This window comes from Crocodylus siamensis, chromosome 1 (genome assembly GCF_052110815.1).
Source record: "Crocodylus siamensis isolate JL-2025a chromosome 1, ASM5211081v1, whole genome shotgun sequence".
Taxonomy (NCBI): domain Eukaryota; kingdom Metazoa; phylum Chordata; order Crocodylia; family Crocodylidae; genus Crocodylus; species Crocodylus siamensis.
In genome coordinates, this window is record NC_143395.1 from 43,965,099 (window position 1) to 43,989,317 (window position 24,219).

At 41.8% G+C, this 24,219-nt stretch overlaps 1 protein-coding gene across 1 annotated transcript in view; it reads left to right on the forward strand.

Moving 5' to 3' along the window:
* Positions 1–24,219, forward strand: part of LRRC1 (leucine rich repeat containing 1) — a 116,272-nt gene that overhangs the window by 74,765 nt on the left and 17,288 nt on the right. Inside the window, exons 5-10 of the mRNA XM_090033868.1 lie at positions 7,001–7,057; positions 8,851–8,914; positions 9,968–10,042; positions 12,441–12,585; positions 16,661–16,779; positions 17,524–17,607. Coding sequence (XP_089889994.1) covers positions 7,001–7,057; positions 8,851–8,914; positions 9,968–10,042; positions 12,441–12,585; positions 16,661–16,779; positions 17,524–17,607 — 544 coding nt within the window. The remainder of the gene's footprint in view (positions 1–7,000; positions 7,058–8,850; positions 8,915–9,967; positions 10,043–12,440; positions 12,586–16,660; positions 16,780–17,523; positions 17,608–24,219) is intronic.

The following is a 24,219-nucleotide window of genomic DNA, read 5'->3' on the forward strand; positions in this document are numbered from 1 at the left end:
CAGCTGCTGTGCAGGTGCCAAGTAGGGGAGAAGGGCGATCCCCACTGCCCACCACTGCCCTGTTCTGGTGGGGGGGTGCTGAGTACAGGGCTTTATTTGAAGTGCCGAGAGGCAGGGCTGGGTGGGTGATGGGACCAGGCAAGGCAGCCATGGGGGCTTCTCCCATAGCTCCTTCGGCTGTGCCTGCTTCTGCTCCGGCAGGGGGAGCCATGGAGACTATGCCCTGCTGCCGCTGGCCCAGCCAGTACAGAACCGGGGGGGGGGGGGGGCGATGCAGGTGCGGCTTGCTCTGAGCAGCAGGGCATAGCCCCAGCTCCGAGTGCTGCCATGCCCGCATCTGTGCTGGGTGTGGGGTCTCTGCCCTGCCACTGCTTGCTAGTTGGCATGGAAAGCACGGGATGCAGGTGCAGCAGCACTGGGAGTGGGGCTGTGCCCTGCTGCCACTTGCCACCTCCTGCCTGGAGTGAGTCAGCCCCACATCCTGCCCTGGCTGGGCAAGTGGCAGCAGGGCAGAGCTCCCACTCCCATTGCTGCCATGCCCACATCCTGCTCCCCTCAGCCCCTCTTCCCTAGTCATTGGCCCCCCTGCCTCAGCCCCAATCCTTCTCTTCCCCACACCTCTTTTCCCAAACCCAATAGACTTACCAGCTGGAGGCAGCTGTCAGCTGTCTGTTTAGTCTATGACCGAATCTCCAAATTGGCCAAATCTTTTCCAAAGCGTTTCCGACTCGATTTTGATGCTTTGAATCGATTTAGAGCTTTTACTTGGTCTCCCAATTTGATTCGATTTTGGAGAGTCAGTGTCTGAGTCGGGCTGAATCTCCTCCAAATTGAATCAGCTACTGAAGCTTCACACAGCTCTACAATCTGTCATATGCTACACACACACGCTGCCCATGCTACTTGTGGCATCTGTGCTGCAGATTTGCCAGCCCTACTGTAGAGAGTCCATATATCTTACAGTGTGCACAGTCTTACAGTCTTTGCAGTGAGAATGAGGATGCCTTTTGGTAAATGTAAAACAGTAAACCTCTAATCTACTTTTGTAGCTTGTGGTTTGGTATTTGAAATCCATTCTGCATAGCCATGCTGGATTGGGTACTTGAGGGGTCATAGCAATACATTTTGGTCTATTTTGCTGGGCTTGCAGTGCTTACTGCTCTGCATTCCCAAGTCTGAATTCTTCCTCATAACTAAGCTGTGCCCTGCCTAATATGTGGTATTTTTAAGATATCTAAATACTAATATTTGAAAAAATTATTTAGCAAATAGTGTTTATCTATAATGTTAGTAGTAGTAATAATGAAAAACAGTACTTTTATATAATATCCTGGCCACCTTAAATTTGCTAGGTTTGGTCCCTTCCTTCTCTATCTTTCACCTATATAGATTTAACCTAAATTCCCATGCTTAACAGAAGTGCAGATGTCACCAAGTTAGGTGGGTTGCATATATGCTGAAGGGTAGGGCTAGAATCCAGAATGACTTGATAAATTGGAGAAATGGTTTGCAGTCAATCAGATGAACTGCAACAAAGACAAATGCAAAGCCCTGTCTTTGTTGAACAGAACAGCTGCATGAACAAATACAGACTGGAGAATGATTGGCTAGTCTGCAGTTCTGCTGAGAAGGATCTGGGGTTTAGAGTTGGCCCCCTGGGGGTTACATAAGATGAATATAAGGTAACCGTGTGCTCTTGGTGCAGAACAAAAACCAACAACATACTCAGTTGCATTTACAGGAGTTTCCCTTGCAAATCAAAGGATAGGCCTCATCTGGAGTACTGTGTCCACTGTTGTGGAGCTTGGAGACGTATCACCCATGATGTCTCTGGAAAATGCTCCATATCTAATGGGAAGATCATGCACAAACACCAGCATCCTTGCTGAAGCCAGTGCTACTAACACTGAAATAGTGATTCTCAAGTGCCTCCTTCATTGTGTGTGGATGCCTGACTCCCAAAATAAGTGCTCTACTCCCAACTGAGTTATGGCCTGAGATCTCACAGTGGCCCAAGGAAGGACTTCAAGGACACTTTGGAAGCATACCTCAAGAAAATACATCAAGAGCTGGGAGGAGCTGGCTACTGACTCCAGTGATGCTGCAACCTCAACTAAGTGGCAGCTTGTTTCAAGGTAAAGTGTCTTGTCCTTGAAGCAGAGAAGAGAGAGCAGAGGAAGTAAAAGGAGAGTAATACCAGCCTGCCGTCAGCTCTCCCCTGTGGAAAGACCTGAAACTTCTGTGGCCAGATCTGTGGCTCAAGATTTGGACTCTTAAGTCACCTCAGGACCCATCGATGAGCTGTGGTAGAGATCCTTGGATCAAGGGTTGCTGATGACGACATCCAGTTCTGGGCCCTGCACAAGATACAGAGTCCAGCAGAGAGCAACAAAAATGATTACAGGCCTGAGAAGCATGGCTTATGAGAAAAGGCTGAAAGAACTTGGTTTATTTAGTCAGGAGGAAAAAGACTGAAGAGAGATTTGATACAGTCTTCAAATACCTGAAGGGCAATTACACAGAGGATAGAGGTAGCATTTTCTCTGTGGCTGTAAAGGAGAGGATTAGGAACAATAGCTTCAAACTATAGTGGAGAAAATTTAGGTTGGAGATTAAGAACTTTCTGATGATGGTTCTGACTGATGGTTAAGCATAGAACAGGTTATCTAGAGAAGCTGTGGGATCTCCAGCCCTGGACATTTCTGTCCACTTCCTTGTACCTTGGATATGAGCAGCTGTCGGAGGCAGAGGATGGGCATAGGGACCCAGCAGCAGCACATTGCTACAGAGGAGGGAGGGACAAGAGTTTGGTGTGTGCAGGGTGCTATGTTCCCACGCAGAAAGCCCAGTGCTGTCTTTCAGTGCTGCTCTACCTCCTTTTGTGCCAGGGAGCTTAAAGCTGCTGCAGCTGTTTGTTTTTTTTTTTTTAATGGAACGGAAAATGTTTTTATGGACTTTTATGGATAGGCCTTTCTAGGGTAATGTTTTACAGAGTGTCTGTAAATTTTATGGGCAATTGGCAACCCTGCCTGACACCTTTGCTTAAGGATCTCCTGGATGCTTATTTATCAAAGGGAACCGAGAGGCAGCTTTACAACTAAAGGATGTTGAGGGGTTTAGACCACCCTAATTTATTGATGCATTGTGCTCAGCAACAGTAATGTGCTTGTTTATCTAAATTCACTAGACATACTAAAGAGGGAATTTCAAAATTGGAACTAAACTAATAAAGTCAGGGGGAGCTAGGAAACAATGGGGTCCAGGCTCCTCTTTCCCTCATTAATTTAACCCTCCTTCAAGGCTTTGGGGCCTCTTGCCCTCTTTAACGAGGTGTTGTAGAAGTGCAGCAACAGCAGTCAAGGGTCCCCCTTCCAATTCTCAGAGACTCTGGCCCAGTCTTCCTTGAGGCAGTGGGGATACAGCAGCTGTAGTGGGTAGAGGTAAACTAGCTAGGGGAGATAAAGACACTGGAAAGATGCAGAGGGGTTGGAGCAAGGGGCTGTGCTGCCTGCTGTAGGTGTGAGCTGATAGACAGGCAGAGTCACAGAATGAACTCTGGAGGGTGCAGTCCCAGAATCTACTCTTCTGATGACACAGAAATGATGGAGTAAAAGGAAGGTGATGATATAAGTGCATTTAGGGTTGCATGGAAGCCCAACTGGGACCTGTGCACACCAGGGTTGGGAATTATTAATTTCTTACTGTAGGGAAAGAGAGCAGGAGTAAGCCCTCTGGATGGTGCTCCAGGGGAAATTGCACAGGTATGCACCTCTAGGACTAGGGCAGGATCAAAGCAGCCCCATGAGATGAGATGAATTGGTCATGTCACTGGTATCTCTTGTCAATAGACTGAGGGGGAGGAGGGACAACCTGACAAGAACAGTATTTCTTTGGATGAGTAAGTACAAGTAAACAGTGTGAATATGATCTGCCAGCAAGTTTTTTGAATGCTAGAGGCTAGTGTCTGGAAGGGTGCACTGAAGAGAATCGAAATATAAGTAGGAAGCACACCTATTGAGGTATTCAGTCCTACATCCTTCTCTGCGGTGAAATTACTGTTGGATACTAAAGCTGATCATAAGAAATCTTATGTAAGACCACCTCAACCCTTGCAGGCCTGTTTGTCGAAGGCTGTTATGGAAAAGCTTTAGAAAGGAAGTGTTCACACTGTTTTGTGAAGTAGTTTGGAGGATATAGGGTCATAGGAAGGTAGGGCTAGAAAGGAACTCATGAGATGATTTAGTCCAATCTCCTGCTCAAGGTAGGATTATCCTTGACTAGACCATCCTAGCTAATCTTGGGATATTTTTATTCCAAGACAAACACAGATGCAACTTTATCCTAGGACAAAGCTGTTCCTAGCTCAAGACATTCAAGGTATAGTGTCTATCTTTGTGAAAAACTTTCTTTAGGTCAATTCAGTAATTTCAAAAGGTGAATTTCATTCTGGTCCCTGAGGATATAAGATTAGAGTCATGCTGAGATGGTTTATGCTTTTAGTTGATGCTGGTGTGCATAGAGATTATCTGTATGTAAAATTGGCATGTGAGAAATGTTTGTTTTACAAAACTCTGCTTGGTCCAACACTTTCCCTTTTGTAAAGAAGATGGATCTGTTCTCCTTCATCCCTGGAAGACTTCATTGGAGCTATTAAAATGTACTCTTCTCTCAGCAACACACCCTAATTTTACAGGATTAATCAGCTACTTATGGCATCTACTTTGTTTTTAAAATAAACATTTTAAAGCTTAACATCTTTATTTAGTTTCAGATTATTTTGATGTCAGATGAGGAACTGTTGCATTTAAGTTGAGCTCTGACATTGGGACTGAGTCAGTGTGTTTGGTTTCTAGTGAAAAGGGTGTTTTTAGCCATGTAATTTCTTTAAGTTCTAATTGGTTCCATACTTGAAACCAGAAAGCATCTGGAATGTTTAGAAGAAAAAAATTGTAATTACTCTAGTTGTTGCCACCCTTGCTCGCTTTAGCTTGGTTTTGTTATTGCCTAGAGCTCAGAAGTTCTATCCAGGCCCTAAAAGGCATTTTTTGTGGTAAGAATTAAAAAAAAAAAACTAAATCTAATATCAGATTACAAGTTTCAGTGAAATAGTATTTTACTGAAGTCTTAATATTCAGTGGGCTTGTCTACACGTGCATTTATGCTGGCTTAAAATTACTGCACAGTGAATTACTGCACAGTAAGTGAGAATAGGCCGGCATCTATGTGCAGGTGTTAAAGCGCATTAACACTTGTGTGTGGATTGATTTGGGACTAAAGTTAGTCCCAAGTCAGTCCACAGGCAGTGTTACTGCACAGTAAGGTGTCTGCACATACATTACTGTGCAATATCTAATCACATGTAAATTTGATACCTGCATGATACAGGTATCAAATTTACACCCAAATCAGCATAAGTCACCAAATTTACTGCACAGTACGGGTTCACAGTACTGTGCACTAACTTCAGTGTCTATGTACATGTAGACATGCCCAGTGTGTATTTACTATCACAGATTGAAAATTTAAAGAAGATGGTCTACATTTTCTGAGGGAATGTATAATGTGAACACAATATGTTTGTAGAATAATTTTTATTAATACCTGAAAGTCTTATTTAGAACAGTGCATTATTGTAGTTAGTGGAGCCACAGATACTCAATCTGAATAAGTTTGAATGATGTTCTCATTTAGGTTTTATAGATTAAAATTTAAATAACACTTTTTCTCTTGAAACTGTAGCATTCCACTGCCAGCGAGGACTGCACTTGGGACTGTGCCCGAGAAATCCAAAGCTGGCAGCAGTGTATAGAACCCAGTAACTGGTTCTTAATTACAGTGTATTTTGTAAAAGATATTCAGACTCCTGCTGTGAAGAATTTACCATGTCTTTTGGTAATCTACTGCAGGAGTTGTGCAACTTTACAACAGTGAAAGAGAAGCTTAAAAGTCTAAAATCTCATTCTTGTTAATCAGTTAAGGTACTGACCTTTCTTACAGTTGGAGTAACTCATTATCAGTTTCCTGTGCCAAACCTTTCTTACTGTTGGGGAGAACTCTATTTGTTTCTTGTACTGTTCTGAAGGAGAAATAGAAAGCTGTAAGTTTGTTAGTGTCCTTATGGTAACATGTGCATTCATTTGCATAGACCTTTACCTACTTAACAGGAGTTTGAATGTAATAAACTATTTGACTAAAAATAGGATTTTTAAAACTGAATGTGTTTCTGTATGCCTTAGAAGCTTTAAAGAAACCATTTTTAACACCTTCATTTTTCAGAAAACACAATTAAAACCTTTTTGCACTCTATGAAGGAAGAACATGTGAGCTTCAGAAAACCACTTTCCTATTTGTACCACAGTATCTGGTTTTATTTTTCCTGGGATGTTGAAGGATTAAAGCAGATTATAGTGTTAGGATAATGTCTGACTCCTTGTTTTCCATTTAGTCATAAGTAAAACCCTGAAAAATTGAATGTTACTATGTTGATATTAGCAAAAGCCTGGGATACAGTCTGACCAGTTTAGAAGCATAATGTCACTTACATTAATGAGGGTACTGTGGCTGGAAAGGTAGAAATAGCAGAAGGGAGTGTAACTAATGCTGCTGTATCTCTTTTTTTTCTGCAGCCCTCACATCATAACCTAAAAGCCAATAAGTAAATTATATTGCAGTAACAAAACTAAAAAAGCCCCCATCCCCCTTTCAGTCTGTTTTAGTAACTTAATACAACTGACCTTCCTAACCATGGAAATTTTGTATTTTCTTTGTTTCATTTCTTGCTATAACGTTTTTAACCATAGTAGGAAAAAGGCTCTAAAGATGCTGTTTTAATTGTGACAAGATTATATAAAGTGTGTGTATGAATATTAACAAAAGTTTAGAGTTAATTTCTTTACATATCACTGGAATTCACTTTGGATAGCTTCTTCTTTATTTTTTAAGTTCTAAAATTATTTGAACAAACTTCTGAAGTAACTATAATTTATTTTTTACCTTTTAGCCTTTATAATCTGGCTTCACTGGAACTCAGAGAAAATCTGCTGACATATTTACCTGAGTAAGTTGCCATGCATTGTGTTACAAGGTCATGTATGCTTTGTATACATTTTTGCATCCTCAGAATTTTTCCAAGAGCTGAAGAAAATGTTTTCTTTAGCCACTGGTTTTTTTGGTTATGAGCTGCAACTTTGCCTTTATGAACTTCAGTTGCTACTTGTTAGGAATGAGGAGTCTGAAGGTTGTGTGCAAATTGTACTTCCCCAAGTTCAGTGTATTGGAAACCTAACACAAATGTGTTCTCTTCTGTGTAAATATTGTTAAGTGTGATGGAGGTTTGGCTCATTTCAGGACTGATAATTAATAGTTAGGCAGGTGAGGGTAGGACTAATAAAAACCTCATACTTCAAAACTTTAACATTTACTTTGGATTGTACTAAAACTGTGTGGAGCTATATTAGGGATTGAATGATTTAACAGAAGCTTTACAAAGATCGGAGATTAAAACCTCTAAATAGACGCCAAAATGAAAGACTTAAGAGGGCCTGCCAGCAATGTCCCAGCAATCAAATCCCACTCTCAGCTGCTGTGAAAAGTGCTGGGATTTCCAACTTCACCACATTCAGGGAATTGTTTTTCTTACATCAGCCCCTAGTTAGCAGACCACTGACTTTTGGGGGTTTCCTGCTTTTTCATTACTGGAACAGGATAGTGTTCTGTGTATAGTTTTGTCCTTCCTTCCCACGATTCCAGTGTTTCATATGTGGTTGAGGGTGTGGGTGTCAAAGAAATGGCCTGCTGGCTAGATCCAGGTTACAAAGCTCTATCGTCCAGCCCACGGTGCTGCATGTTGGTCTCTGAATAAATCTCACGCAGCGTGCAGCGCACTCTGGACTGGCCCCATATGCTACATGCAGCATGTGGTGGCCCCAACCCCACACACTGCAGGTGGTGCGTGAGGCTGGTCCAGGCACATGCTGTGGGTGACATGGGACAGGGCTGATTTGGAGTACATGGGGCCAGTCTGTGGACCCAATTTGGCCTGTGTGTTGGCCCCGTGCCCCTCATCCCACCCCTTGGAGCTGGTGAGTTTGATACCACTGATGCAGAGAGTAAGAGATCTAAGTTGCATGGTTACTGCTACTGCTAACAGAATGGGTTGCCTCCAATAATCTGCAACTTTCTGAATGTTTTGCACTTCCATCTCAGATTTACTGCTGCTCAGGGTTATGAATAGCAGTAATAAAACTGACCAGTCCAGTTCTTATTATAATGCTACAGATGGGGGAGAGGGTCAAACTGCTCTAGAGGTGTCAGGAAGGTTCTGCTGTATCCATTCAGAAGGATTCTTGTAAAGCTGTTAAGTGCTAGAAGTCTTTTTAAATCCAAGCTGAAATTATCTCTGTAAATTGATGGCTTTTCAACTAGGAAGGATTTGTTTGCTGTTGGTGAGCCGACAGACTAAGTCCATTTTTAGTTTATGTGCTTTGTTAAACTACTTCATATGATCTCTGTAGAATTGTTCATTCAGTTGTGCAGTTGTTTTAAATATATTATGGAGGCTTTCATCTGACTTCACCTATCTGTGGTATTGACCATGGTACAGACTGGTGATTAGAAATATGGGCAGTGGTCTGATTGCTTTATAGTAAGTTTTATGTTTCAAAGGCACTAAATTTTGTTGACAAACCCAGTGTTCTACAGTAGTATTTTAATGTGAATAAAATAACCAATAAAATGCGTTCTAGAATGTGTTTGAATTCAGAGTATAGTTTGTGACAATATAGGTTCAAATATTTAGGGTTGCTGATGATTTTGTCTAACATGGTTATTTCATTTCGTCTCTTCCTGCAGATCTCTTACCCAGCTACAGAGACTAGAAGAACTTGATTTAGGAAACAATGAGCTCTTTCACTTAGTAAGATATGTTTTCAATGGAATATTGTATTGATATCCTGTTATTCCTGTGTCTTCTGGAACTGAAATACCTAGAGCAGAAATTTCCAAAAGTAAAAGCAATGATAATTATGAAAACTTTATATTCTTTGTGTGTGTGTTTGTGTATTTATACATACAGATACACAGACCTGCACACAAGATTATTAATCTGACGTACGAGTGTGGTTGGGTGCTCTGCCAGATATTACATTTATTTAATTGTACAATAAATTGTAATGTGCCACACATTCAGCCAATTTATGGTGTGATAAAATAACAAACTAGCCACAAATATGTTCCAGATGAAATCTCGAACATTACTGTGGCTGGCTTTTATTAGTAATTTGAATGTGTTCTGTTAGTGTGGTGGTATAATAAGTCCTGAATTGTCACTTGAACATGTACATTAATCTCTCCCTTGTTGGTGAGGGCATTAAAATATCTGAGACTGCATCACTTCTTCCACCTCTTTTATTGGCCTCCTTTACAGGCTTTATTGGCCTAACACAGAGTTTGAGGGCTTGGACAGATGGTGTCATTTACTTCGAAGCAGATAGATATATGTCCTATATCCAGGTTGCTGCTTGCATCGGGCACTGCTGTAGTGCTTTGCCACTGGATGGCACAGGAGCAAATAAGATCTGGTTTGCATTGAGTATATAGCTTCTGTGGAATAGAAAGAGGACAGATGTCTACACTGGTGTATTTTACACTAATGAAAGTTTTCCTGGTGTAATTCAACACTGGTTTCAAGTAATTTATACCAGCATAAGGGTTTTTTAATCTCCTATCCAAGCCCTTTATCAAGTACCTAAATGACATATTGGATTCCTTTCAATGTATGTAATTAACACATCTTAGTACTTGTGGTTATACTATGTCACATTTTCTAAATTATAACTGTGTGGTTTTACAAATAGTGCTCAGAACAGGTTACTTATTCTTTGGGGCTGTTGCCTCAGGGTAGCAAATTTTGTATCTGTTCAAATGCTGTAAGTACTAATACTCTTTTATTTTTGATTAAATGTTGCAGCCAGAAACCATTGGTGCACTTTTCAATCTTAAGGATCTCTGGTTGGATGGAAACCAGTTATCTGAAATACCTCAGGTAAAGCAGAGTTTTAATATGTTTTGTCTTTAAAAGTAGTTTCATCTATTTAAAAGCTTTTCTTGTGCAGTAAAAGTGAAAATCTTAAACAAAAGTGATATTCTTTTTCATTTCTTGTAAATTTTTAAATTACACAATCTATTAGAGTTTTTTTTTGTAGTATGGAGAATACCTTTAAGATATCTACCCATTAATCCCACCTCTCAACTCTAGAGGATGCTGTGAGAAATCTGTCAGATGTTTGTAGAGTATTGGAGAAAGTGGTCAAATACTGACAGAATATTTTCTTCCAGAAATCAGTTAGGCTCAGCATTAAGGCCCCTGGCAGATGTTAATATGATTACATGATTTGATTCAACAGTGTTTTGCTTGATCCCAAAAATTGTGTCCTGGCATTCCAGATTGAATAGCATGACACACAATTTTTGGGACTGAGAATAAAATTCCTCAAATCCTAATCCTGATGTCTAGACCTTCAAAGGAAGCATGATGTCAGGGACCTACACAGGGATCTGGCAGTGGAAAGCCCCAGGTCCCATGCCTGGGGCTTCCCCATGGCTCATTCCAGATATTAGGTATGAGGCATCTGTCCCAGACCCTGGGGCTTCCTCATACCCAGTCCTGACAATCAACTGATGTTTGAGATGGGGCACAGGCAGCCCCGGGTATGAGACTTGGCACGCTCTCAATTTAAAGCACGATACAAACCAGCTGTGGAGATGATCCATGTTAAATGTAGACTGTCTTTTTGGTCAGCTTACCTTTATATTGTGCTGTAAATTGGTTCAACATGTGGCATGTTACAGTTTGTGTGGTGCTATTAAGACATTGATTATGCCACAGCTATAATGGCTACCAGGATCTTAAGGCTCAAGGCTCAGGGAGTAGTGCACCACTACTTAGAAAGTGTTCTTGAATTAACTCTATTTTTCACACCTGTCTAGATGCACTAGATGTTTGTGTGAACTCTACATCTGTAGGGTTATTTTTGTTTGTTTCTGCTGTTCAAAATGCATTGTATAAGGGGGGAAAGGATAATAAAACTCCTTCTAAAACTAGAAGTAAAAAAAATCTGATCTTGCAACTGGATCCATGTAGGGAAATCTGTGACTGATTTCAGTTTTGGGATGAGGAGACATAGTATTGCAATGTACCTGGAATCCTTCCTTTTCTAAGCATAGTGAAAACAAGATTTTTTAAAGATTCAAGTAAAAAAATCAGAACTTTTGCTTGCTTTTTATTCACAGGCTTGTATTCTATGTCCTATATCCACAGAATGGAGTGGAAATTTTGAAGGCTTTTTACATTGATTTACAATCTGATTTAGATGTTAGTTATAGCTCTGTTGATTACTCTGACCTTTTTGACATCACCAACTAGATATAATGAGAATTTATAAGCGGATCCAATTAGACTCTGCAATATTAGAACTTCTGTGGACATGTGAGGTTCAGCAGACATTTTTCTGCACTAGCCATAATTAATACACCTTTTTAATATACAGTAAACAAATGTTAAGGCTGGTTAGCATCTGTGTTTACATAACTCAGTGCTCAGTATTTAAAAATAGCTATCTCTGCTGAATAACAGCATTGATCTTTAGTTTTTGTGTGATCTTATCACCGTTGATTTTTATACATGAAGGTATATGGAAACCATTCTATTGTTTTTGTCTTTTTTCCAGCTGTGTTTGTTCCCAGAAAGTGTGTAGGTGTACAATCAAGTAGGGTGTACATTTGTGAATAGTATAAAAATAAAAAGTGTCAGGTTTTTTTTCAACTGGATATTTAAATAAACTATATAACTGACAAATTATCACTGTCAAAACTAAGTAACTGTTAATAACTGAGGACTTTCAGTGTAATTTGTTAGGTCCTTGTTGCTTTGTTAGCACAACACTTCTGAATCCTGTTCCAAAATTTGTGAAGGGAGATCTAAAGATGCCATAACTACCTATATTTAGGTATTCCATAAATTTTTATTGTCATCCAGGAAGGGCTCACCATCATTTACATTATGTTACTTGGTAAGGGCATATTTAATTATGTGCGGTTCGAGACCTGTAGTTCTAAAAAAAAAAAAACAAAAAAAAACTTCATAGCCTTTCTTAGGGGAAAAAGCTCAGTTTTGGTTGCTGCTTCATACTATACTATACTCCTTTCCTGTGGTACCTATTAAATACATATTGGTGCAGCTAGAAGCAGCTTTGAAATTTCTAGCCTGTGCTGCTGTCTTCATTTGCTGTTGAACCACTTTTGTGTTAGGCAAAAGCAGCTGTTTTTTTTCCCTTCAGTATTTAGAAAAGGCCTCATCTTCCTCCTGACTTCTTTCTGGGATATTTCTTTAAAAATTGTGGCATGTTGGGACATGATTTATTTTTTGTCTTAACATAACACAGGAAATAGGAAACCTGAAAAACCTGCTATGTCTGGATGTCTCTGAAAATAAATTGGAAAGACTTCCTGAAGAGATCAGTGGTCTGACTTCCTTAACGGATTTGCTTGTTTCTCAGAATTTACTTGAGGTGCTACCTGATGGCATTGGTAAGTACAAAGTGAATAAATTAACAGGCAAATACTTGATTTTGTCTGAATGGGCAGTGGATGTATTCTAAATAGCTTTAGAAATATTCTGAGAGACATGAAACTCTCACTGTTTTAAAAATATTTAATACATGCAATCCCTTGTCAGTCTTTTACATTTCAAATACATCTACTTCTTCTGTAGTATTGATGTGGGTAAAAATTATAATTAATTTGGTGAATAACATATGACACCTACTATCTGAAGTTCATTAGTCTATTTCCAGTGTTCAGCTATAGATACCAAATCACTGGGGATGATTTTTAGAATACTGTAAAATTCCAAAATTTAGTATACTGTAAGAGCTCAATTATTTAGTAAAAGGGGCTGGATCTGCAAAAACATTTGGTTATCTGAAGTGGGATCATAATGGAACTTAGGCCTCTGAGTTGAAAAACATAACACAAATATAAGCAAACTGCTTCCCAAATGAAATTTTACCCCCAATCTGGGTCAGTACCACACTGCAAACCATACTTCCCCTTCAGCTGCTTCTGAGCAGCTTGGGTATCCATGGGCCTGTTTCCTGAAGCCCCTCTCCCCCACAAGCTCCTTCCTCCACAGTATTCTGGGCCATCCTCCATGCTTTGCCTCAAGCCCTGGGTTTATATGTCTCTAATCCTCACCCCTTCCAGTCACATGGTTCCTCAGCCGCATGCAGGGGTCTCCCCTTTGCCCAATGGCCAGCAGGCACTCCTTTGGTGCAGACCCACACAGCAGGCTTGGCTTGCTGCACTCTGCTTAGTGACAGGGCCTCTCTGTCCAGTAATTAGTTCACACAACTACAAAGGAGGAGTCTTGGGTTTAGTTCCCTACTCCAAATATTTATGCATTTTATCCAACGACTGATTAATAAAAGGTGCAAGCAGTACGCCTAGTGGTCCCCCACTCTGCTGAGTGGATATTCCCAGGTTATTAATTTGCACAGAAATTACTATGTACCACAGACACTTTGGTAAAGTAACAGAAAAAAAGTGTTATTACAAGGAAGAGCAAATAGAAAAATAAAAAGTGAGCTTTGACAACAGAGCATGGTAAAATAGGACTGGTGAAATCCTTGCCCTGCATTCAGGCTACCACCTAGCACCATAAAAAAATTTCCTGTGAAAATCTCCCAGGATCAACCTCCCCCCACTTCTTCTCTCTTGCTCTTCCATAAAGGTCACTGCCTTCACAACACACAGTCAGTCCTTGACTTACAACATTTCGAGCTGCAATGTTTTGCACTTACAACATTTATAAATTGACATCATGTTTCAACTTTCTGACATCAGTTTCAAGTTTACACGGCTTGATCTGATATGGCGCCATGCCAGCGAACAAGTTTGCTGCGCTCCCTGGAGAACATCTGTTCAAACTTCCTTGGACACTTTCTTTAAGAAAGCAGACAAGACTCCAGAAAAACCTGCAGCCAAGAACCCTTCAAAAAGTCCAACCAAGAGCCTCTCAAAAAGTCCAGCAAAGTCACCTCAAAAAAGTCCTTAAATCCATATGATTGCTATTTACAATATAAATACATTACTGTAGCTGTATTACTTATCTATAATTGATTGAGTATAAAATTCTGTGGTATTTTTGGTGAAAATACAGTATTGGGCCTTGGTTCAGGAACCAATCCCCCATTTATAATATTGTTTTTTATGGGAAAATTGGTTCTGAGTTGCAACATTTCAACTTAAGACGCGGTTTTCAGAAAACTATTGTGTAGTAAGTCTGAGGACTGCCTGTATTACACAGCCTCTCTCCCACCTGTCTTCAGGGGAGCCAGAGGAATCCTCCAGTGCAGGAGTTTTCAACTGGAGGTATGGGTACTGCTGGGGGTACTTCTTATGGCCTCGGGGTACTCCTCGGCAGTAGGCGCCTCGTCAACTGGCTGCTGGGGAACCCCCCCTACACCCCCCCCCAGTTGCTGATCTGCCACTGGTGGACTCCCTTCTTCCCCTGCCTGTCTGGCTGCTGGGAGACTCCTGCCTTGTTGACCGGCTGCTAGGGGTATGGTGACCCAAAAAGGTTGAAAACTCCTCTACTGTTTCTACCTATAGATCCATGACATCTCCCTTTTAGAGCCCTGTGGAGACTTAGTGCTTTACTGACCTGCTGAGTCTTGGAGAAGGTGTGCAAAAGGAGAATAAACCTGTGAACTGACAGTAATGACCCCCAGTATCTTTTGCCCCTACTGAAGCACAGGTTACAGTGGCTGGGATTGCTCCTACTTGCCATACGTTCTTATGGTATGGAGCACAAAGGAGCAGAAGAGGCCAGACTCTGCCTATTTGCAGACATTAAAAAAAATAAGCAAACAAAAAAATCTCACTTTACCAGAAGCAATAGTGCATTGCTTCGATCTAGCTCCACAGTGTATATATAGATTGAGTGCTTCAGTGGGGCTTTTTTGCTCTTTTAGCTAAAGCTGATTCAATCAGCAGTTAGATAGGAGCGTCAAAAAAGCCTCACTAAAGTTCCTGATCCATATAGATATTGGGTAAGCCAGGTCCAACTGGCTGTTTTGGACATGTGTTGGGCACAGTGTGGGAACCGAGTTTAAAACTCTGTTTATTTGTTTTTTGGGTTTGTTTTTTTAAAAACGTCTGCAGGCAGCCTCTTTCTCTAAATATATGACCCTGTATCCTTCTCGTAGTAATGGTTTGGGTGAAAAGATTGTACAACAGAGGAAGACCTGTCCAGACCCAAAGATGCAGACCAGCACTTAGTGCTTGCACTAGCTAGCTGTCTGTGTGCGCAGCTACTGTGACTGGCACAGCTGTTTGAGAATGACAGGGCCCCAGCTCATCCCTGAATGATTTTCTTTTCAAGTTTTGGCCCTGTCAATTTAAATGTATTTTTCATCGGAAGCACTGTTGACTTGGCCAGTATTCAGCTAGTTAGTACAGCAGCTAACTGATGGGAGTTATGTATTCTACCTCAGTATAAGCTAATATTAGTAATAATAGTTGGGTGCCTGAGTAATCATTTTAATAAAGTTTATTTTTAAAATGCAGTGTATGTCAAATAGATTATTTTAGGTACCGCTTATAGACTGTGAGGCTGATGTGCAGATTTCAGACACTGTGGCATTTACCACAACATGTGGCATTATTGGGATTTTCTTCAGTGTTTGGTGTATCCCCAAGAGTAGAAAATATACTTTGTCTCTATATAGTTTACCAGTGTGACATGCTTCCCTGTGTCCCTTTTTTATAGTGTGAGTTCAACGGCCTGCTAAAATGATAAATTATGAGAGACAGGCTGGGCTTAAAACCTTTTTGTACTGATGTTCATAAAAGGATACAAATAAGTAATCTATAGTCATAGAGCTTTCATAATACAATGAAGGATTTAATATCCTCACTTTCAGGATAAGAATGCATTCTGTAAATATGCTACCTTGTACAAATATAATGGTCTCATTCATAAGAGAACAGGTAGTTAAGGGCATCTTAAAGTGGACCACGGATCCTGTACTTAACTCACAGGAATGTATATTGATTAGTGCAACTTCAGTACTGGTTTCATTTGTTTTTAGTATCTGGGTTTCAGTTTTATGTTTAAACTTCTTTGTATATCGATTAGGAAATACTTTTTATTTGTCTCCTTTTGCCCCCTTCCCTCCAAATTCACACTTACTTTTTGGATTCTGAAAAGTAGACTCTTATTTGATTTTATGCTGCATTCTCCCCATGTCAAAGGATTTCCTATTGCTTAACACCTATATCTTAACTTTCTATGTCAAATGACAGATTCATGAAATAGGATCGGAAATTCTTTTCTCCAAGAGCACCTTTCAGTTATGGCCTTAATGGAATTTATTAAAGGTTTTCTTCCCAGGTTTACAGCACAATTGCTCTTTTTTTTCCTTTGTAGACAAGATGTATAGACCAACTTTAGGGTAGTGTTTTAATTTTCTTTGTTAATTGTTGAAGAGAACCCTATCATACTTTTAAAAACATTATTGCTTATCCATTCACTTACATTATTGCAGCACATCTGTAATGTAACTGCAGGTACACGAGCTAAAATGTTGCCTTTTATATGCAGGAAAATTAAAGAAACTATCCATCTTGAAGGTTGATCAGAACAGACTTACTCAGCTGACAGAAGCAATTGGAGACTGTGAAAGCCTTACTGAACTAGTTTTAACAGAAAACCAACTGCTGGTGAGTATGGTTGGCCTGGTCAAATGACTGTTGCTATACATCGATTCCTTCTGATTGTAATGTCTTTATTTTCCTTACTGCTGCTCAAAACAATACAGGGGAGTTTCCCATAAATGCACGTTACCTCTGGATGGATACTGAAGGTTCTGATGTGGCGCAGTGAGGGTTACCACTACAACTGATGTTATGCACTTCAGTGTTCAACTGATTTATTTTATGATTAATGAGCAAATGAGAAAATTTTACTTTGTTAGATATCATGTTAGGTGTGAAGTTTCTTGTGTTCCTTTGATGCTAGCTCCTACTGCATACATCTGATGGACTCTGTTCGAGTTGAACTGCAAACCCAAATACTGTGAAGTTGCTGTTATGTAGTTCCTTGAGATGTTAATAAGTTGTTTCAGCCACCCATCTAATGCTGAAAATGTTGTATGGAAATACAATCCACGATGTAGTTACACTGGGACTATTTGGTGTTGTTCATCATTCTCTCTTCAAATAATATTTAATGCTTTTATACTTTGCCTGAAAGATCATTTTGGCACAATTTAAGTTTACGTCATTTAGAAACTGAACCAAAACCATTTGGACCAAAATCTGCTTCCATTTGCAACCAGGAGTTTCACAGTTGCAGCCCAAGAAAGGGCCCTCTCAGTTATTCTTTTAAAGTGAAGTAAACTTTTGTTTTGACATTGTGAGGTTCTAATGCTTGTTCATGTTTCACTTTGTTTTTTGTTAAAACAGACATTGCCGAAGAGCATTGGAAAGCTAAAGAAGCTGAATAATTTGAATGCCGACAGAAACAAATTAACTTCCTTGCCCAAAGAGGTATGTCTTGTGCAATTAACTACTATAGATATAACGATCCACAAACAAAATCTGAAAACAGATGGCTGTAGGAACTAGCACACATTTTTTGTTTTAAGTGAACTGTTAGAGAATACTTGTACTATTGCCAAGGTTTTGTCTGCTTGCTTGTCCAGGCCTGAACAAAAGTAGAGATGTAATTATTGGTCAGTGTGCAGTATGGTGGCATTTGGACAAGAGGACCAGTCTCAATGAATAGTTTGTTTTAAGCGGATACTTTCTCATGGCAGATGTCAGATTCCACACTACTGGAAACACAATTTTTAAGCTCAAGTTATAACTGAATGCACTCAAACACAAGTGTAATTCTTCTTGGGTAGAATTCAGCAGATATAAGAGGAAATCCTGAGATCATTTGTCAGGTTTTGGCTGTGAAGTGCATGCTGCTTTTTTATGTCCTGAGGAAAAAGAGGGAAATTGAGAGGCTGTTCTTCTCAGAGCCTTTAGGCAAGTCTGGTTGTGTTGTTAAACAGGCAGATCTACAGTGGTGATTTGTGAAACACTCAGCTTACCAATACATCTAGTTTTACTGCTGTGATCACTGGGACTTCCTACCAATTTTTAGCAATCTATGGAGTAGAACAGAAGTAGAATTTCCTGATTTAGGATTACATATAATAGAGGCCTGAGAAGTTTTATTTAGGTCAGGGAATGGCAACCTGTAACCCACTGCCACTGGCCTGTGGACGTGGGATTTGGCGGTGTCAGGGGAGGTTTTCCCCTGTGGTAGGGAGAAGCAGTGGCAGTGGGTATTTCCGCCATGCCACAGCAAAAAGAAACAGTGGTGTTGTCTGGGTCATAGCTCCTGTGCATCTCTGACTCAAACTGGGTCATTTTCACCTGCAGCCTGAGAAGGTTGCCAACCAGTGATCTAAGTCACTGGTAAAACCTGGAAAGACAATGGACAGATGCAGGTACTGTAAAGCAGAACAATCATGATGTGCTTAGAGCATGGGACTGAAAATCAGCAGACCTGGTTTCTTATCCTATCTGCTTTATGGCTCAGTATGGTCATTTTTCTTTTCATCTGCAGGTTACCCAGCCTCATCTCTCCCTCAGTTTTTGCCCATGAAATGGGGAAAGATAATTGGCACAACAAAGCAAGGTCCTACATTGAGTTTCACAGCATTTGGTTGTCTGGTATATGCTGGTAATTTGTTTAAATCTGTATCCAGTCATTTCCAAAATTTCAGGCTACATTCTAGGTATCAGTGGGCAGAATTTTAGTAATTGTGATGACAAGGAGAAAATCTGGGCCCACAGACTACCTGGTCAGTCAATAGACAAAGAAGCTTTGTGTTGCCAAGATAGTGGTTGAACATGCTGAATGGAGAGCATCTGTCTTTCTATGCCTGTACGCTAACAGAAATGAGAGCCTTTCATGTAGAGTATGTAGAAATAGAAGGGGGAACTCAAGTGGAAAATTGAAGGGGGTATAACATTGTTGGCTGGGGGCGAGTAGAGAGTATTGGAGGGATGGTAAGGGCCTTGAAGGTCATGGGGAAGTAGGGGAATTAAGTTATTAAATGGACCTAGTGATAGGGAAAACAGGGGCCTTAGAGGAGGGAAGGATAGGGGTGGGCAGATCAGGAACCTGCAAGTTCTCATAAAGGAAACAGGCATCTGTAGTCTGAAGTGGTGAAAGGGAGAGCAATTTCCTGAGGGGGTAACCAGGATCTCAGAAACTGTCACAGGGGGTACAGAGTACTTGGCATGTAGTGGAGGGGGCAGGGAGCAACCTGGCAGGGTATGGAGGATCAGAGAGAAATGGGGATGCAGATCCCCCCTGTCATGGCGGGGAAAGAGGAGAATGGGAGACTAGCATTTAGGGAAGATGCATAAAGGCCCTAGCATGAGTGTGATGGATAGTACCAGAAATAAAGGGGCATGGCAGTGTGTCATGCACTAAGTGGTGGGGTGGGGGAGAAGAGTAAAAGCACGCAGGACAGGCATCCCCTGGTGTCTACACTGTGCCTGACCTGCTGAAACTCGAATGTATATGATTCCTTGTTATCTATGTTTGCAAATCACTGTTTGCTTTTTAACACTTTTATATAACTCAATGCCTTTTCTTGTTCACTATAATCATACTGACATGCACTAAATTCTTGCACTAAAGTCTCTGGAATATGTTGCTGCTTCATGGCATGTTAGCTGGCCCGTGAAATAATAGTACAGTTTTGCCCGATGTGTTTGAATCTTGTTACAACCACAATTGGCATCAGAGCAGATGGCAGTAGTATAGTGTAAACTGCCTGAGATGCACACAAATAACCCGTACAGCCATTTCAATTTGTGCAAACAGCGTACACCACTTGCCAAATCCTGTTAGTTTCTATTAGAAAGAGACTTATTTCAAATGAGTTAAATGTCCCTTCTATTTTTCCTGGAACACTGGGCATTCTGTTTGTACCTCTGCTAGTACCTCATTAAAGTGTGTTGCATTCTAATTCAGAGTCCTAGCAGAAGCAATTAATCTGTCAAGCAAGTGTTTGCATTTTGTCTGGAAGCTACAGAAACAGCTTAACATTGGTTCCATAGGCTAAGCAGACCCTGCTGTACCCTGCAGAATTTTGGTTAACCTACAACACATACAGGGATGGGGAGGAATGGGCCTATTGCCACAGGAAAACTTTTGCGTGCCAAGGCACTTGGAAGTTTTGCCTGTAGAATATTCATAGCTCCTCTGTGGCAGCTGAATCCCTCCATTTTGTTGGTAGAGTTACTTTAATGATTCATAGATTCATAGAAGTAGGGTCGGAAGGGACCTTGTAGATTATCAGGTCTGACCCCCTGCCCTGGGCAGGACAGAAAAACCAGGCTCAACTGACCCCAGGCAGGTAGACATCAAACCTCCTCTTAAAGACCCCCAGGGTAGGAGTCATCACCACTTCCCTTGGAAGTTGGTTCCAGACCCTAGCCGCCCTGACTGTGCAGTAGTGCCTTCGGATGTCTAATCTAAACCTACTCTCTAACAACTTGTGGCCATTATTCCTTGTTACTCTGGGGGGACCTAGGGAGAACAAGGTCTCTCCCAAACCCTGCTGGTTCCCCCTAGTGAGTTTATAGATGGCCACCAGGTCCCCCCTCAGCCTTCTCTTGCAAAGGCTGAACAGGTTCAGGTCCCATAGCCTGTCTGCATAGGGTCTGCCCTGCTGTCCCTGGATCATGTGGGTGGCCCTCCTCTAGACCCTCTCAATGCTGTCCACATCCCTCCGGAAGTGCAGCACCCAGAACCGAATGCAGTACTCCAGCTGCAGCCTGACCAGTGTCGCATAGAGGAGGAGGATCACCTCCTTTTCCCTGCTTGAGATGCATCTGTGGATGCACGACAAGGTACGGTTAGCCCTACTGACTGTGACCTCGCATTGTCGCCCCATGTTCATCCAAGATCTCTTTCTGCCACCGTGTTCTCAAGAAGGGAGTTTCCCAGCTTATAAGTGTGCTGCTGGTTCCTACTGCCCAAGTGCAGCACCCTGCACCTGTCAGTATTGAAACCCATTCTGTTTTCGTTAGCCCACCCCTGTAACGTGTCTAGGTCTTGCTGTGATCTGTCCTTCCCTACTAGCGTGTCCACCTCACCCCAAATCTTGTTATCATCAGCAAATTTAAACAGGCTGCTTTTCACCCCATTGTCCAAGTCACTTATAAAGAAATTGAACAGTGCGGGCCCAAGGACCGAGCCTTGGGGGGCTCCGCTGCCCACTTCCCTCCAGGTCGAAAAAGACCCATCCACCACTGCCCTCTGAGTATGACCCTTCAGCCGATTTGCTATCCATCTGCCTCTGTTAGCAGCCCTAGAATAGGCTTGCAGGTTTGCCTGACTACCAGGTATATCTGATAGCTTTCTAGATGCCAAATGAGCCCCCCCATATGTGGCTGAGATTGTAAATAGAAAATAAGTTACTTCCTGGTGCATGCAGTGGCTTTGGTGCAGGAGTCACTTAACTATATCATAGAATCATAGAATTAATGAGTTGGAAGGGACCTAGACAGATCATCTAGTCTGACCCCCCCCTGCCATGGGCAGGAAGGAGCACTGGGAGTGGCAGGGATCATAAGACCCCAGCCAAGTGCCTATCCAGTCTCCTCTTGAATATCTCCAGGGAAAGTGAGAGCACCACCTCTCTGGGAAGCCTATTCCAGGCTCTGGCCACCCTTACAGTGAAGTAGTTCTTCCCAATATCTAACCTAAACCTATCTTCCCTCAGCTTGTGGCCATTGTTCCTGGTGACTCCAAGGGGGGCCCTGGTGAACAGACTTTTCCCGAGTCCCTGATGGTGGCTCCTGATAAGGTTGTAGGCAGCCACAAGATCCTCCTCTTGCAGAGACTGAAGAGATTCAGATCCCTCAGCCTCTCATAGGGCTGGCCACGGAGGCCCTCAGCCATACGAGTGGCCTCCTCTGGACCCTCTCCAGGTTCTCCATGGCCTTCTTGAAGTGCAGCACCCAGAACTGGACAGTAGTGGAGAGCTGCGGCCTGATCAGCACCCCATAGAGGGGGAGCAAGACCTCTCTGGACCTGTTAGTGATGCCCCTGTTGATGCAGGAGAGGGTGCGGTTGGCTCTGCCTATTGCTTCATTGCATTGGTGACTCATATTCATCCTGGAGTCAATCCTGACTCCAAGATCCCTCTGTGCTGCTGAGAGGGTCAGCCCCTAACCTATAACCATAATGCTGGTTTCCTGTCCCCAGGTGCAACACCCTGCACTTGTCCTTGTTGAACCGCGTCCTGTTCAGATCCACCCACTTCTCTAACCTATCCAGGTCTGTCTGGATGCAGTCCCTGCCTGCCGGCGTATTCACTTTACCCCACAGCTTGGTGTCTTCAGCGAACTTGAACAGGGTGCTCTCCACACCCTCGTCCAGTTTGCTAATGAAGATGTTGAACAGCACCGGCCCAAGGACTGAGCCCTGGGGGACCCTGCTGCCCACACCCTCCCAGGTCGACATCGACCTATCCACCACTACCCTCTGGGTGCACCCTTGGAGCCAGTTTACCACCCATGTGACCGTGCATTCGTCAGTGCCGCAGTCCCTCAGCTTGCCCACCAGAATTGGGTGGCACTCTGTGTCTATGGCCTTCTGGAAGTCCAAGAAGATGACATCGACTTCTTCTTTCCCGTCTAAGCTCTTTGTTACCTGGTCATAGAAGGAGACCAGGTTGGTCAGGCAGGATCAGCCTTGCACGAACCCATGCTGGTTACCCCTCAATATCATATAGTTAACAAGTGGGCATAACTTAACCTACCACTTAATTATGCAAAATTTTCTTTGCTGTCCCAGTTCATTATACTTAGACTGAGCAACAAACCTCCTTTCTCTCGCATCTTTCGCTTTCACCTCTACAAAACGATAGCGGGTCATATGGAAAGTGTTGCCCCATCTTTGCATTAGTTGTGAAAGTGTTTGGTGATAAATAGTTTAATTTCCTTTTTCAATGCAACACCCTCCTTAACGGCTGATTTGTGCTTCCAGCAAAACATGAGCACGTCAGAATATGTTGGTGATATAAAAATCAGCGGAGGAATTATAGCCAAGCCTCAGAGGTGGTATTATTGGCTTGTTATCGTGTAAACTATCCAAGTTCAGAGTGGCTTCAGACCACCACTGTTGCCGTTGCCCATGGTTGTGGTGCCAATGACCAGTTTTCTTGTGGTAAGGATGAACTTGGTCTCTTGCTGGAAAGTTTGGCTTCCACTTCCTTTCCTCATACATGTTGAAGAAAATAGCTGAAGAAAATGGCACTATTGTAAATATTGAAGACCATCTGATTTGGTAAGGAGAATGAAGGATCCTTCTGGGGACTATTGGTGGTGAAAGTGAGCCATCTTCATCACCATTCTTTCACTTTTATTCTCATATCAAGTCATCTTTTTGAAAAATAATCGCAGGAACAAGGTCCAAGAGTGGTCACTTCAGAAACTGCTGTTTTTTCTCCTATGAACTTAATCCAAGATGGTTATTAGGATGGTATTGGGAAAACAGGTTTGTGAGGTCTGAATAAAAAATTGTGTGAGCAGGCCTGAACATATTTCCCTCTCCCCTGTAGATGCTCTTCCTGAAACAAAAACTGTACCTGTCTTCGTGAAATAGAGCTCTGTGACGTGAATTATGGGGTTTTTTAGCTTTCTGTTTAGGAACATGACATAGGTGAACCTGTTAAACCAGTATGATAAATACCTGTTTCTATGCAAACTGGTAAAACCAGGCTTTACTTTCCTTTATAAGGTTTCTGGATTACTGAGAAACTTGAGAGTTCTTTTGGATCTAATGATAAATAATAATGTTGAAAATTTTAGCAATCAAATGGCTGGTGAACACTTGACTCATTTGGCAAGTCATTTACTCAGCATTTTTGAGGCTTGATCCCATATCCTGAGGTTGTGTTGAAACTTGTTCATTGTCACAGGTATTTGTCTTTGAACTGGAAAGACCTGCATGGGGACTCTGTAATTGTAAAATCCCATCCTGGGGTTGGAATGCTAGTGAAACTTAAGGTACCAGATCTGATGTGGTGTAAACATCTGTTTAGGGTGCTTTGCAGATAGAAGTCATGCTTTTTAATGAGT